The 13,073-nt window shown below is 48.3% G+C and overlaps 1 protein-coding gene across 1 annotated transcript; it reads right to left on the bottom strand.

Annotated features, from left to right (window-relative positions):
* Nucleotides 1-254: 254 nt before the first annotated feature.
* On the bottom strand, nucleotides 255-2,274 carry LOC149371405 (uncharacterized). The gene has a single exon (XM_089580016.1). The coding sequence runs from the start codon at nucleotides 2,272-2,274 to the stop codon at nucleotides 493-495; it is 1,782 nt and encodes a 593-aa protein (XP_089436142.1). The 3' UTR covers nucleotides 255-492.
* Between the last annotated feature and the right edge of the window lie 10,799 nt (nucleotides 2,275-13,073).

Raw genomic sequence — 13,073 nt, 5'->3', positions numbered from 1 at the left:
CGCAGGTCCTAGGCAACCTGCCAAAGCTTATTTCCCTTCGGGCTGGCTCGGATGTAGCCCCACTCCGGATGAGGCGCATTGAAATCTCCCACCACGATGAGTTGAGACCTAGCCGCTAGCCGTTGCGTCTTTATCAGAAGGTCTGGCAAGCCCACCCCCTTATCTTTTGGAGAAGAGTACACATTAAGAACAAATAGACTCTTATCGTCCTTTCTTTTGGGCAAAATCTCCAGTAGGACGTAGTCCTCCCTGCTGCTATCTATGGTATGCTGAATCACTGTGGTGTTGCGATGGACTAACACGGCCGTGAAGACGCTCGATACGCCCCCTCGATCAATCTCTGGTGGTGTAAATGTCTTAAATCCCGGTAATTTCACCGAGCCGCTAGCCTCCTGCAAAGCTATAATGTCCGGCTTACTATCCAGATTTTGTATGTGCAACTGCAGGTTCCCCCGCTTGCGACGGAAGCCCCTGCAGTTCCACTGCCAAACCTCAATTTGCTGGCGAGGGGCCATGGTGAGGCCCTAGGTTCACTAACATCGGCGCTTGGCCGACTACGGGAGGCAATCTAACCTCTAGCATAGCATTTAGCTGTTTAAACATGTCCATTACCTGGGTCTGGAAACCCCGCATGTCATTGGTGAAGGCGTCAAGACGCTGCTCAATGTTGCCTAGTCTAGCTTCTATCCTGTCGACCCGGCCTTCCAACCTATCCTGTCTTTCTTCCAGTTTTCCTACTCTCTCCGCAAGGGTAAGCATGTCCTTCTTAAGACAAGTGACTTTAAATACTGGCTGCGGCGTGTCCGCCGCCGAAGTTTCTGCTACTCTCTTTGCCTGAGCTCCCTCATCTGCCGGAGGTGGCCTTTTGACCGTCCCCCGATTCTCCATTTTCTCCACTTCCATAGCTGTGTTATCGTCCACGCGAGAAACGTTCGCCTGCGCCGCTTGCTGTGGGGCCGGGGCCAACGGCGTCTGTACCCTTTCTACTCTGCCGGTTTTAAGCGCGCGTTCCATCTCTGCTATCCTAGCTTCCATCTTTTTGATAGTTTCGGCCTGCTGCAGCACCTGCCTTTGTAGCTCCTTCTCTCGAGCAGTCTCATTTTGGGAGCCCGCGTTGGGCCAGCTCACCTTTTTCCTCGTGGCACTTGGGCTTCGTCCATGACCGGAACCTTGCCCTCCTCCTTTGCCAGGCTCGGGTCCGGGCAGTGGCGGGAAGGAAGCTGACCGGTCCCTGCTCTTGCTATCGCCTCTCACACCGCTAGATGACCGCTTCCTGGGCCTCGAACGTCGCTCCTCCTTGCCAGTTTGGCTCTTGTCCTCGTTGCTCTGCTGCAGACCCATCGGCTGCTGACGGGCTAGGCGAAACTTGCAGTTCCGACTTCCCGTGCTGTGCGCCCCATGACACACGATGCAGTCCGGCGCGCAGGTCAGCGACTCTCCCTCCGGTGGTGCAGGATGTTCTTTCCCGCAGCGGCGACACAAATTAGTCTTCGGACGATAGCAAACGTCCGCCCGATGTCCCACTCGTCTGCAGTTATAGCAGGTCTCCACTAACTCTCTATATGGGATCACAGCGTACAGACAGTTCCAATAGATGACTTGCCGGGGAACGCGCTTCCCCCCGAACGTGATCTGAATCGCCTTTGACTTGCCCAAAGGTCTGGCATCCAAAATTTCCATGTCTTCATTCCTCTTCAAGAATCCTGCGCGAATTTCTGCCAGTGGGCATCCGTTGTACGCATTGTAAATTACTCCGCGCACAGAGTTCTCCGGCGCCGCCACGTACGCCGAAACCTCAAGGTCACGACCGCCCAGCTTGAGCGTCTTGACATTCGCATATGCCCCACTACGATTCATGCACGGCGTGCTCACCGTCATCGTGTTGTTTGTCTCATTCACCCGCACCAGGTCTTCTTCCACCGCAGTCGCGTTCGTCAGCTTCGCTGCCGCTCTCAGGGCACATCCGAGCTCCCTCGGCGTCACTATGCTCAAGTCCCAATTCTTGGGCCGGCACACAACCTTGAAATCCTTGGCTGGCATCTTCAGAAACGGTCCCCGTTTCTTCCACACCGGCGCTTTCCCCCGCTTGACTTGGGCTGCTCCGTGCGTCGGACGCCCGTCGCTGCCCGCCTGTTTCTCGGTAGGCCTACTCTCGGAGTGGTCCCCGTACACAGTCTTCTTGAAGCGATCTTGCGCCTTCAAAACCCAGGCCCATTCTCCCGCCTCGAATTCTTCGGGCGTTATAGATTCTCCCTCAACGGAGTACTCCATCATCTTTAGCCTCGCAAAGGCCCACAACCACAAGGCACGGCCCTGGAGCCCGGCGCCGCAGGCGTCGGCTCGGCCTACAGATTAGGCCTAATTTCGCCGCACCGTGGTCGAGTACAAATCGTGAAGAAAACCCCTAAAAGGGGGAACACTTGCCAAAATATGGTGTCCACAGGCACAGGGCAACTTCCTGCAGACGATCCCACAAAAAGCAAGACCAAGGCACAGCGCGTTCCACCGAAAAACGGTCTCAAGGCCGGAGCTCATGCGGAACACGTCCGCACAGCGTCCGCTCGGGTGTCAACCACCTTCTAAGACCACGAATGCGGGAGGTTTCGGTTACAACATACTGCAGCGGTCGAGGCGCCAATGTCCTATGCCGTCTCTTGTCCAGCTATCGTTTTCATCGAGCTATCCCTCTAGCACAGCTATCGTTGTAATAAATAAACGCCAAGCACAATCACCAAAGAGGCGTGCTGTTCTCACTGCGGAAAAAAAAATGAATAGGCACGGAAAACGAAGTGAGGCCAGTTTCCCTTTTAACTTCCCAGGGCCAAAAGCAAGCGCTGATAGCCCTGACGACCGCGGAACAAATAAGTGCTTGCACGAAAGAAAATTAAGTGAGGTGGGCGTGTGGTGTCTGCGTCTACCGTTGAGGCTCACGTTTTTCATGAGAGTCTATCCTGTCTCGCATAGACAGCAAAAGGAAAAGAAACAAAGCAGGAAGTGAGCCACTCCAGAAAGGAAACACACCCGAACACGGGAACTAGCGCAGTAGACGGCAGCAGTCTCAAAGCAGGTGAAAGAAGATTCACACGGAAAATTTAACCTGGAGGCACCTTCCTGTTAAGGTGAGCTGCAGTGTGCTTATCTTCCGTAAATAAAGCGGACGCATTCTACACACCGCAAATTGCTGGCCTTAATGAACACTTGTTAACTACGGAAGTTTTACATATCCTCTCTGATTTCACTCTGGGGTCCTACCTTTGTATAATGATAACAATTACTCTTTATTTTCCTCCATTGCTTCGTGAGAGCGAAAAAACTGCATAACGCCGGAAACAAAAAATAGTCTTGCAAGCATTTGCTCAGTATTAAGTACACAAAGCGATACCAACACCAGATTTGTTTTCTTGCTGCTATATAATAGGTCCGATCACCTGAATGTAAATAAAAGCCCAAATAGAGAGCAAACCCTTTCAGTTGTTTTAGATGCATAGCAGGCGTTAATTAAGAGCATCTGCCATCGGTTGTAGTTAAGACCATTTATTTACGAAAGCCAGAGGCACTACACTTGAAAAATACCGCTGGAAGACGCAGTAAATACAGACTACATTTTCTCAAGTTGTTTCAATGCGCAGCAATTCCTGTGAGGTAATTACTTCACAGGAACGAACACAGGCGCTCTGAGTACAATCTCTACTTCGAAAACTATCTTAATGCCGATTTATTTCTCTTCCTCTTCTCTATTTCTATATTCTATTCGATTTCTATTCTTCTTCTATTCTATTTTTCTTTTGGGCCTCTAGTATAGACTGCTTAATCAGCAAGCATTTATCGGCATTTCCCATTCCACTTCGTTTGACACAGGTGCGACAGTGCACGTGTGAGTAAGGCGTCCAGGTTGGACTCGGACACGGTTCCCAAAGTAAAACACTTTGCGGGGCTAGTTGGTTATGCATTTTCTTTCGTTCAAATTTAAGCAGCGCTAACTTTTAGGGCGAATACACAGAGGACACGACAGGACGGGCGCTGACTCCAACTATGTTTATTGAACACGTTTTTCGTAGAAGATATAAGAAAAGACGACCGTGAGCGCATGCGCATCTGCGACAGACCACAGAAGGAACGGCCAAGATGACAAAGATGACAGCAAAGGTAGATTAAGGTGAGCGAAACGCATTTCGTCCCTTATTTTCAAGCAATCTGAATTCGCTGGCATGCAGGGAGACAGAAGTGGTGCTGACACACATGTCGCCTCTTGCCTTGATGAAAAATGCTTCGGATAATTCCCGAGCTAATCTATCTTTGCTTCTGGTTAGAATTTTGATTTTGTCAAGCCGTGGCTCACAGTTCTCACCGTTTATTTCCTTGCAAGAACGGCAATGGGCGGGTAGGTTCAGGCATGAGTCTGATGCGTTTGCCAAACTTCGTTCATGTTCCCTGGCACGTTAATTAACACAACGCCCTGTCTGGCCAACGTACACTTTGCCACAAAGTGTACGTTGCCACAAGAAAAAACGGTTGCCACACAAGAAAAAAAAACGGTTCCCAAGGAACAAGAAAAACGCCCAAGAAAAGACCCTCACATATATTTGTCCTTGCGGAAAAAAAGCAATGACAACAAGCATGCCGTAATCAATTAAATCAACCTCACGGAAAACTCATTCAACTTTGAAACCAGGCCAAGTTCCTTTGTTCGCCTAAGTAGTTTAACGCCGCCTCCGCGGGGGGCCAGAGGCTCATTATTTATGCGGCCTCTTTACACGTGTGTGCTCCTCTGAAGCACGCGAAGCTTCAGAGGGTGCCGCCTGTGTAATGTCAGCGCGTGCCTCGCGAGAAGACCAGCAGTACTTACGACGGCGGTGGCGGGCTCTTTTCAGCGGGGCGGCTGCAGGGGAGATTGCACCTTCGCAAACACTCATTAAATAAGCTCCCGCCGCTTCTTTCACAAATGGGACGACGTGCCCTTTGTTTCTCACCTGCTGACGCGCCGTCGAAACTTTCTGCTCTCAGGTGGAGTGCCTAGCCAGCTGCTTGAAACCTGGTGTTGGACTACGCGGCCTGCCCGTTTTCAAGCGCGAGGGCGTATTGTATCGTTTAATCCACCAGCCGAAGAACGGGCTGCGCATGTCACTTTATTAAAGCTGAAATGAGGACACATCAGCATTGTACTTGCCCTCTAGCGGGTGGTAGAGGAAACTGATTCGGAAAAGGGTGCAGTCGGTTAATGTGTCTCTGTTCTGCTACTCCACAATAAGCCTGCGGAAGGGGGACGACAAAAATAGGGACATAGTTATCTGTTGAAAGCCCCAGGCTTCGAACGCATTGCAGGAAGGCACGGGTTGTGGCATTGAGGAACGGGTTATCGTACATTGAATCGAGAACAAAAATACAAACAGATCATCAAAACGTGCAGCTATAAAAAAAGTTGGCCCATATTATCAAAAAGGAAACAGCAGAAGGAAACAATGCCAGCTGAGAAAAGGCATTAGGGAGGAGTGAAGATTTTTAAGGTATATTTTCAAGGGATAATACTCCAACGCATTGTGCAGCTGACGTCATGTTCTGAATACACAAGGGATCGGATAATAGAATAAGCTGAACCAGGAGCATACAGAAGCTCATTCACACGTGTATACACTCATTACGCACACATGTACAGTTCAAAGATGTAACTGCACCTGTCAGTAAACGCTGTTCATCACTGACGGAGACGAAAAAAGAGGGGCGCCAAAGGACGATCACACATATGCTTAGTGGATGCCTCTTCCCCTCCTCCGCTTCACTACGCTGAACCTAATTTGGGCGCCTCCAGCTGAGATCTTTCTTAAAGCTTCAAAATGAGAAAATCAAAATATGCAGCCCAAAGAATGTACTTCAAACCTCCAGAAAACGGAACCTAGAGTACCAATGATTGGTATTTACAGGTCACACCACTAAATGACTGTAATCAGCGTCGCTTGTGACGCTGTTATCTCTAATAACTTCAGACACTACACCCGGAAGCCGCATTGTCATCGCACGGACTATCAGTGCGCGGTAGTTCTGGAATAACGCCGCTTTCTTAGCCTGACAGTGTGCCGGTCTAGACTAACAAATATGCTTCTAGACTAACAAATATGCTTCACAATTACAAGGCTCTACTCGGGCAGTGGGAAAGGCTAATAAAACGATCCATCGCAAATAGGCATCAATCAAATAGACAGGTACAACCAACTAGCCCACCAATTCGCCCTGGACGCACAGAGTAATATTTATTGTCTGTGCGCGTACACACACATTGGTTTACAGGCGTACGCGCGTCTCGTGTTTGATATTCAAGTGTCGGAGCGCTGCCCAAATGCGAACCCTTCTGTGATGAAGAAACGACTGAAATAAAGAGAAACAATTTTTGCCGAGATAACGGGATAGTTCATATCCAAAACGTAATACTATTTCAAAACATCAATCGATAAGTAGAGTAAGGAGTTGAATGAGATGCACTGAATCCAGAGAGAAAGTGGATTTAAGATATTTTAGAATAAATCTACAAATCTAAGCTAATCTGAGACCTTACCATTCTGTGGTCGCTACAACGGACCTTACCGAGGACCTCCACATCCTCTACGATGCCAGCGTGAGTGCACAGTATAAAGTCTGTCATATTTAGACTCATCATTGGGACTCTTCCACGTCCACTTCTTGTTTGCTCGTTTGCGGAAGAAGGTATTCATGATCCGTAATTTCTATCAGTGAACTCTACTAATAATTCTCCCCTGCTATGCCTAGAACCTATGTTATAGTAACCTACCGCCTGGTCTCCAGCCTGCTTCTTGCCTACCTTCGAATTGAAGTTGCCCATCAGTACAGTGTACTGTCATTTTAATTTGGTCATTGCCAATTCCACATCTTCATAGAAGCATTTCACGACCTGGTCATCATGTCTTGATGTAGGCGCGTAGGCCTGCACCAACTTCAGCTTGTACCTCTTATTAAGCCTATTGACGATAGCTTCCACCCTCTCGTTAATACTACAGAACTCCTCTATGTTGCCAGCTATATCCTGATTGATGAGGAATCCCACACCTAGTTCTCATCTGTCTGCTAATCTACGATAGCACAGTACGTGCCCGCCCTTTAGTACTTTATACGCCTCATCTGTCCTCCTAACCTCACTAAGCCCTATGACATTCCATTTAATACCCGCTAATTCCTCGAACAGCACTGCTAAGCTAGCCTCAATGGATAAGGTTCTAACGTTAAACGTTGCCAGGTTCAGTTTCCAATGGCGGCCTTTCCGCAGCCAGTGATTCTTAACACCCTCCGCTGCGTCACAGGTCTCGCCGCCGGCTTGGTCAGTCGCTTCGGAGCCGCTGGAGACTGAGGGCCGAGGGTTGATTGGTTTGTTCATAGAAGGTTGCGACCAAGTACTACATGTCTACTTAGGGCAGGTAGTGACCGCAGATCCGGATCATGAGAGGGAAATAACTAGAAGAATAAGAATGGGGTGGAGCGCATATGGCAGGTTCTCTCAGATCATGAATGGTAGCTTACCAATATCCCTGAAGAGAAAAGTATACAACAGCTGTATCCTACCGGTACTCACCTATGGGGCAGAAACGTGGAGGCTAACAAAGAGGGTTCCGCTTAAGTTAAGAACAACGCAGCGAGCTATGGAAAGGAAAATGATAGGTGTAACGTTAAGAGATCGGAAGAGGGCGGAGTGGGTGAGGGAACAAACGCGGGTTAATGACATCTTAGTTGAAATCAAGAAGAAGAAATGGGCTTGGGCAGGGCATGTAATGCGAAGGCAAGATAACCGCTGGTCCTTAAGGGTAACGGAGTGGATTCCAAGAGAAAGCAAACGTAGCAGGGGACGGCAGAAAGTTAGGTGGGCGGATGAGATTAAGAAGTTTGCGGGGATACAGTGGCGGCAACTGACAAAGGACAGGGTTAATTGGAGAGACATGGGAGAGGCCTTTGCCCTGCAGTGGGTGTAGTCAGGCTGATGATGATGATGATGATGACTACATCCGGGGGCCAAATCCTGTTCTGGTGAGGAAGTGCGCTGTCGGTTCTGGTCACCGAGATCAGGCCGCACTCCAGACCTGGTTATGCAATTCCATCGACATGCGGAGTATTTTTTTTTGTTCGCTTGAACACGGTGGAGAATTGCGTGGCACTGGGATTCGAACCCCACTCTTCTAGCATGCGAGGCGGATGGTCTACCTCTACGCCATTCCTGCCTTTTTTCAGCAGCGATAGCGATTTTTAGAAGCAGCGATATTTAGAGTACCCCCACCCAGGGGAAGCTAAAGGCATTGCTCGAGGCCTAAGGCAACATTAAACCTAACTATCAGTTCAGCAATAAAAAAAGCACCTGGCCAAAATGCCAAAATTTCAGCACTTATTTCTTCTAACACAGCTTTTCAGTCCAGATATTTCAGGCTGCCAGAAAGTTCGCCAGTCATTTTTCGTTATTTCAACTGCATATTTAAAATCAATTCCACGTCACAAGCCAACTGGTAAGTGATAGCTGGTATGATCCAGTCTGAAAATTAGTTGAACTTACGTTCTAGACGTCAAAGAAGCTTGTGCATCATTCAGCTCAACGAGCCGGCTTCGCCGACAGTCACTAGACTTAAAGAAGCTAATCACGATCACTTCAACAGTGTAGCCTTCTGCCTCTTATCAGTTGCGAACGGCGGCAAAAGCGAACTGAAGAACCTGCACGCGACGACTACGCGACAGGCACCTATTTCAGACAGCTCCCCTCCGGATACCATCTGCTGTGGAGCGCGAGCAGTGGGGTACGCCTTTGCAGAAGCTACATGCGACTGCGACTATGAAACAATGTGACTATGTTAGGGGGTGAAGGCTCGAATGCATCAATGGAGCACGGCTCCCTTCATGCATTCCCTTAATGCATTCCACACAGCTCCTTTGCTCCACCGCGCTCTTCCGCCTCCTGGCGGAGAGCCTGGCGCCATCTGGTGTATGCACATCAAAGCTTTGGTCAGGACCTTTTTTTTTTTTCTCGCGCTTAGATCAGGGCAGCGCCGATCCAGAACCAATGGAACCTCTGGCGCCACCTGCTAGAGGTTCCTTGAAGCTATTCTCATTAACGTCTTTTTTTGTTGTTGTTCGTTTGTGGACTTTGTGTACAGCAAGGAGGCGAGGATGCGGGACGTAGAATGCACTCCTTCATAAAAAAACTCAATAAAACCTGCATGCGGACAGTGCTCGGGTCGTGCAGTACAATGCTCGACTTTATTTTTCTCGCTGGTATTCTAGGCAAATTAAATGGAAATCGCACAAATTCCTCATAGGAAATGCAGTGCTCGCTGTCATGCGTTAAGGGTCAACGCCTTTCGTATTTCTCTCTGCCCGATAGGCTTCGTGAAGAAAGACTGCATGCGATGCGATGCTGGTGAACTACAAACCAGGAAAGAAGCTTCTCGTTTATAAATGTGGTTTGAATCAATTGTGAAATTTAATTGGACTGAAAATATCCGGAAGATGCAAACAAAAGGGCCTAGGATTCCTGCACTCCGTCGTCTACGGAGTTGAAAAAAAAAATAAGCAGAGCATTTAAGACTAATTGAGTGATTTTAATGCGAAGCATTTTTTCTTTTTATTTGATATCATACTTTTCTCTTCATTTCCAATGACACACCTACTCATTAGCATGCAGTCGTCATAAACTGGGTTCACCTTTGTACGCCAAGAAACGTGACAATGCACGGAAAAGGAGAATGGCTGTAAGACACGCTTATGTGGGTTCTCGCTCATCATCATCATCAGCCTGACCACGCCCACTGCAGGGCAAAGGCCTCTTCCATGTCTCTCCAATTAACCATGTCATTTGCCAGCTGCGGCCAACGTATCCCCGCAAGCCCCATCCAGCCACTTAACTTTCTGCCGCCCCCTGCTACGCCTGCCTTCTCTTAGAATCCACTCCGTTACCCTTAACGACCAGCGGTTATCTTGCCTTCACATTACATGCCCTGCCCAAGCCCATTTATTCCTCTTGATTTCGACTAGGATGTCATTAACCCGCGTTTGTTCCGTCACCCACTCCACCCGCTTCGGATCTCTTAACGTTAATCCCATCATTTTTCTTTCCGTAGCTCGCTGCGTTATCCTTAAGCTGAACCCTTTTTGTTAGTCTCCACGTTTTTGTCCCAAAGGTGGGTACCGGTAAGATACAGCTGTTGCATATTTTCTATTGAGAAATATTGGTACACTACCATTCATGATCTTAGAGAACCTGCCATATGCGCTCCACTCCATTCTTATTCTAGTTATTCCATTCATGACCTCAGAGAACCTACAATATGCGCTCCACCCCATTCTCATTCCAGTTATTTTCCTCCCATGATCCGGATTATCCTAATCCGGCCTGAGATGCCGTGTTTGTCTTAAATTTTCAGTATATTAGATAGGTGAGTTCATCGACGTTGACGTGTTCATTAACCCACCCCGAAAATCTACGCCAAAAAAATGAGCTCTTCTAACTCAAAAAGTCTATTTTGTGAAACACCCTGTATAGGGGTCGGTTATATTGTGAGCATTCCTCTGTCACCTGATTGATAGCGTGAATATGGTCTATTGTCGAGTATCCTTTATGAAAGTCTGCCTGATTATTTTCTTGATTGAAGTCTAAGGTTTTCCTGATTCTATAAGCGATTACCTTAGTAAATACCTTGTAGGCAACGGACAGTAAGCTGTTCAGTCTAATTTTTCGAGTCCTTGAAGTCTGATTTCTAATGAATTAAGATAATGCTAGGAAGGAAGGAAGGGAAAACTTTATTTACACTAATGGTTTTTCCTGCGGTTTGGGGCATCTTCAGAGACGTCTTGGTTCTACCCCCAGGAACCTTCTCTGTCGATGTCGTCCGCCTCTAATCAGTGGTCGGTTGCCCTCAGTCCAGGGCTCCGCTGGCCACTGCCGCCCGTTGAGCTCGCTGTACCAGACCTTGTTGGTCTTCACAGCGGTCGCTGGAAAGCAGAGTCTCCCACTGCCCCGCACTCGGGTTTTGTATTTTGGGGACCACGTCTATGTTTTGGCAGGCCCATGTGATGTGGTATAGAGTAGGTTTTTCGTCGCACCAGGGACATTTGTCCGTGTATATCGTAGGGTGCATTTTGTTTAGTATATGTAGGTTTGGGAAAGAGCCTGTTTGTAATTGTCTCCAAGTGACAGCCTCCTCTCTGCTGAGAGGTTTGTGCGGTGGGGGATATCGCATTCTTCTGCCTCTATATTTTTGTAGTATGGCCGAATATTCCCTGGGTGCTGGCGCGAGTTCCGCGGTCTCGTCGGATGCTCGGAAAGTAATGTATCCTCGAGCTATCCTGTCGGCCTCTTCGTTCCCTGCCACCCCCGTGTGCCCCGGTACCCACACAATTTTGTGTGGGATCTTGCAGTTTTGTTCTTCCTGGTTTTTAATTCTGTCGCTCGCTGCGAGGAGTATACCGAGCGCGTGACGACCTACCCTGCCATTCATCTAATTTCGGCAGGCTGTTTGAGAGTCCGTGAGTATTGTTAGTGACCGCCAGGTTCTGTAGCCCTCCGCCACCGCTAGAGCAACAGCTACTTCCTCGGACTCTGCAGCTGTGCAGCCTCGGAAAGACGCGATGGTCATTTCGCGTAAAGACGAATCGACCACCGCCGCTACAGCGATTTTGGTATCTCCTCCTCTCCAAGGCGCGTCTGTATACACGGTCGTGGCTTGAGGAGCGTATGTTTTCTCAATGAATTCGGCCCTAGCTTCTCTTCTGCCTCGATGGACTCGATGGAGGTTGGGATCCATGTTTTTTGGTATTGGAGCTACCTTGAGGGTCTTGCGAAGCTCGTCGGGGATCGTTGCCGTCCTCGACATTTCTCGCATCTACTCGCGGTATCCGAGCCTCTGCAGGAGCGCTCTTCCAGTCGTTGTTTGCAACAGCCTGAGTTTTTGCGACTCAAGCTGCGCCTCTCGTAGCTCCTCAAAGGTGTTATGTAATCCCAGGGCCATGAGTTATTCTGTAGACGTGTAGCGTGGTAGTCGGAGCGCTGTCTTATACGCTTTGCGTAGCAGGGCATCCGCTTGTTGTATTTCATTTTTGTTGAGGCACTGGTAGGGTAGGCTGTACGTTATTCGACTAACTACTAGGCTTCTTACCAGTTTTAGTGTGTCCTCTTCACGCATGCCATGTCGCCTGTTGGTGATGCGGGTGATCATGCGTGCGACTTGTAGCGTTGCTGCTTTCAGTAATTTAAAAGTGTGAATACTTCGCTGGTTGGATTGAACCCACATGCCCAAAATTCTTATGCTAGCGTTCTTCCAAGCTCCTGCTTTGCTCTAGGTCACACGGGATTGCGTATAAAGGGTGGCTAGTTTTTCCAGCGCAATCTCCCCTCCGTCCTTCAAGAGATCTTCTGTTACCTGATTTTCACCAGCTGATTTCCCCCTTTTTTTTGCTCCTAAGGCTTTCTTTACTTCCTCTTTCGCTACTGGCTGCATGTTTCACTGTTGTGAGCCACTGCCTTTCTCATTAACGATCTGATTACATTGGCGACTGTATAGATTTCTTAGAACTCTTGAGTAACTTTATCTTATCCATCTTGATTGAAGGACAGCACAGAAAAAGACGAGACACTTGAAGCAACACATGACGACCGCTTACTAACAACAAATGCGCTTATTAAAACCACTCGGAATAAAAACGAGGTAAGAAAAAAACAAAACAAAGAAACTAAGGAACAAAAACAGATCAAAGATTAGCTGTGACAGTGTAGAAAAGAAATTTCCTTTTCCATCAGCGCAAGGGATGGTTCACTGATCCACAATCTTATCCATATTGCTTATTCTCTGTCTCTTAACTCTTACCTACGCCTAGTTCCCTATTTTTCTAGGCTACCTCTGTACTTTTAGAGGATACTGGATTCTCTCAACTTTGATAGTTCAGCGAGGGAGTATTTCATCTAAAGAGTGGCTTCTTAAAAACTTCACACTGCTTAGAGTGAGCAACCTGAACGGACACCAGTGTTGAGTGATCTGGCAAACTCGAAACGTTTTTGAATCACAGCGCAGCCTCAAGTACGGCTGCCATTTTGAATG

The sequence above is a fragment of the Amblyomma mixtum genome, chromosome 1 (genome assembly GCF_055824585.1).
Source record: "Amblyomma mixtum isolate Tamu chromosome 1, ASM5582458v1, whole genome shotgun sequence".
Taxonomy (NCBI): domain Eukaryota; kingdom Metazoa; phylum Arthropoda; class Arachnida; order Ixodida; family Ixodidae; genus Amblyomma; species Amblyomma mixtum.
The sequence above is the reverse complement of the archived record's forward strand: the minus strand, read 5'-3'. Positions and strand labels throughout refer to the sequence as shown.

Excerpts from the sequence above, each read along its gene's own strand:
- LOC149371405 (XM_089580016.1), bottom strand. The coding sequence starts at position 2,274 with ATGATGGAGTACTCCGTTGAGGGAGAATCTATAACGCCCGAAGAATTC.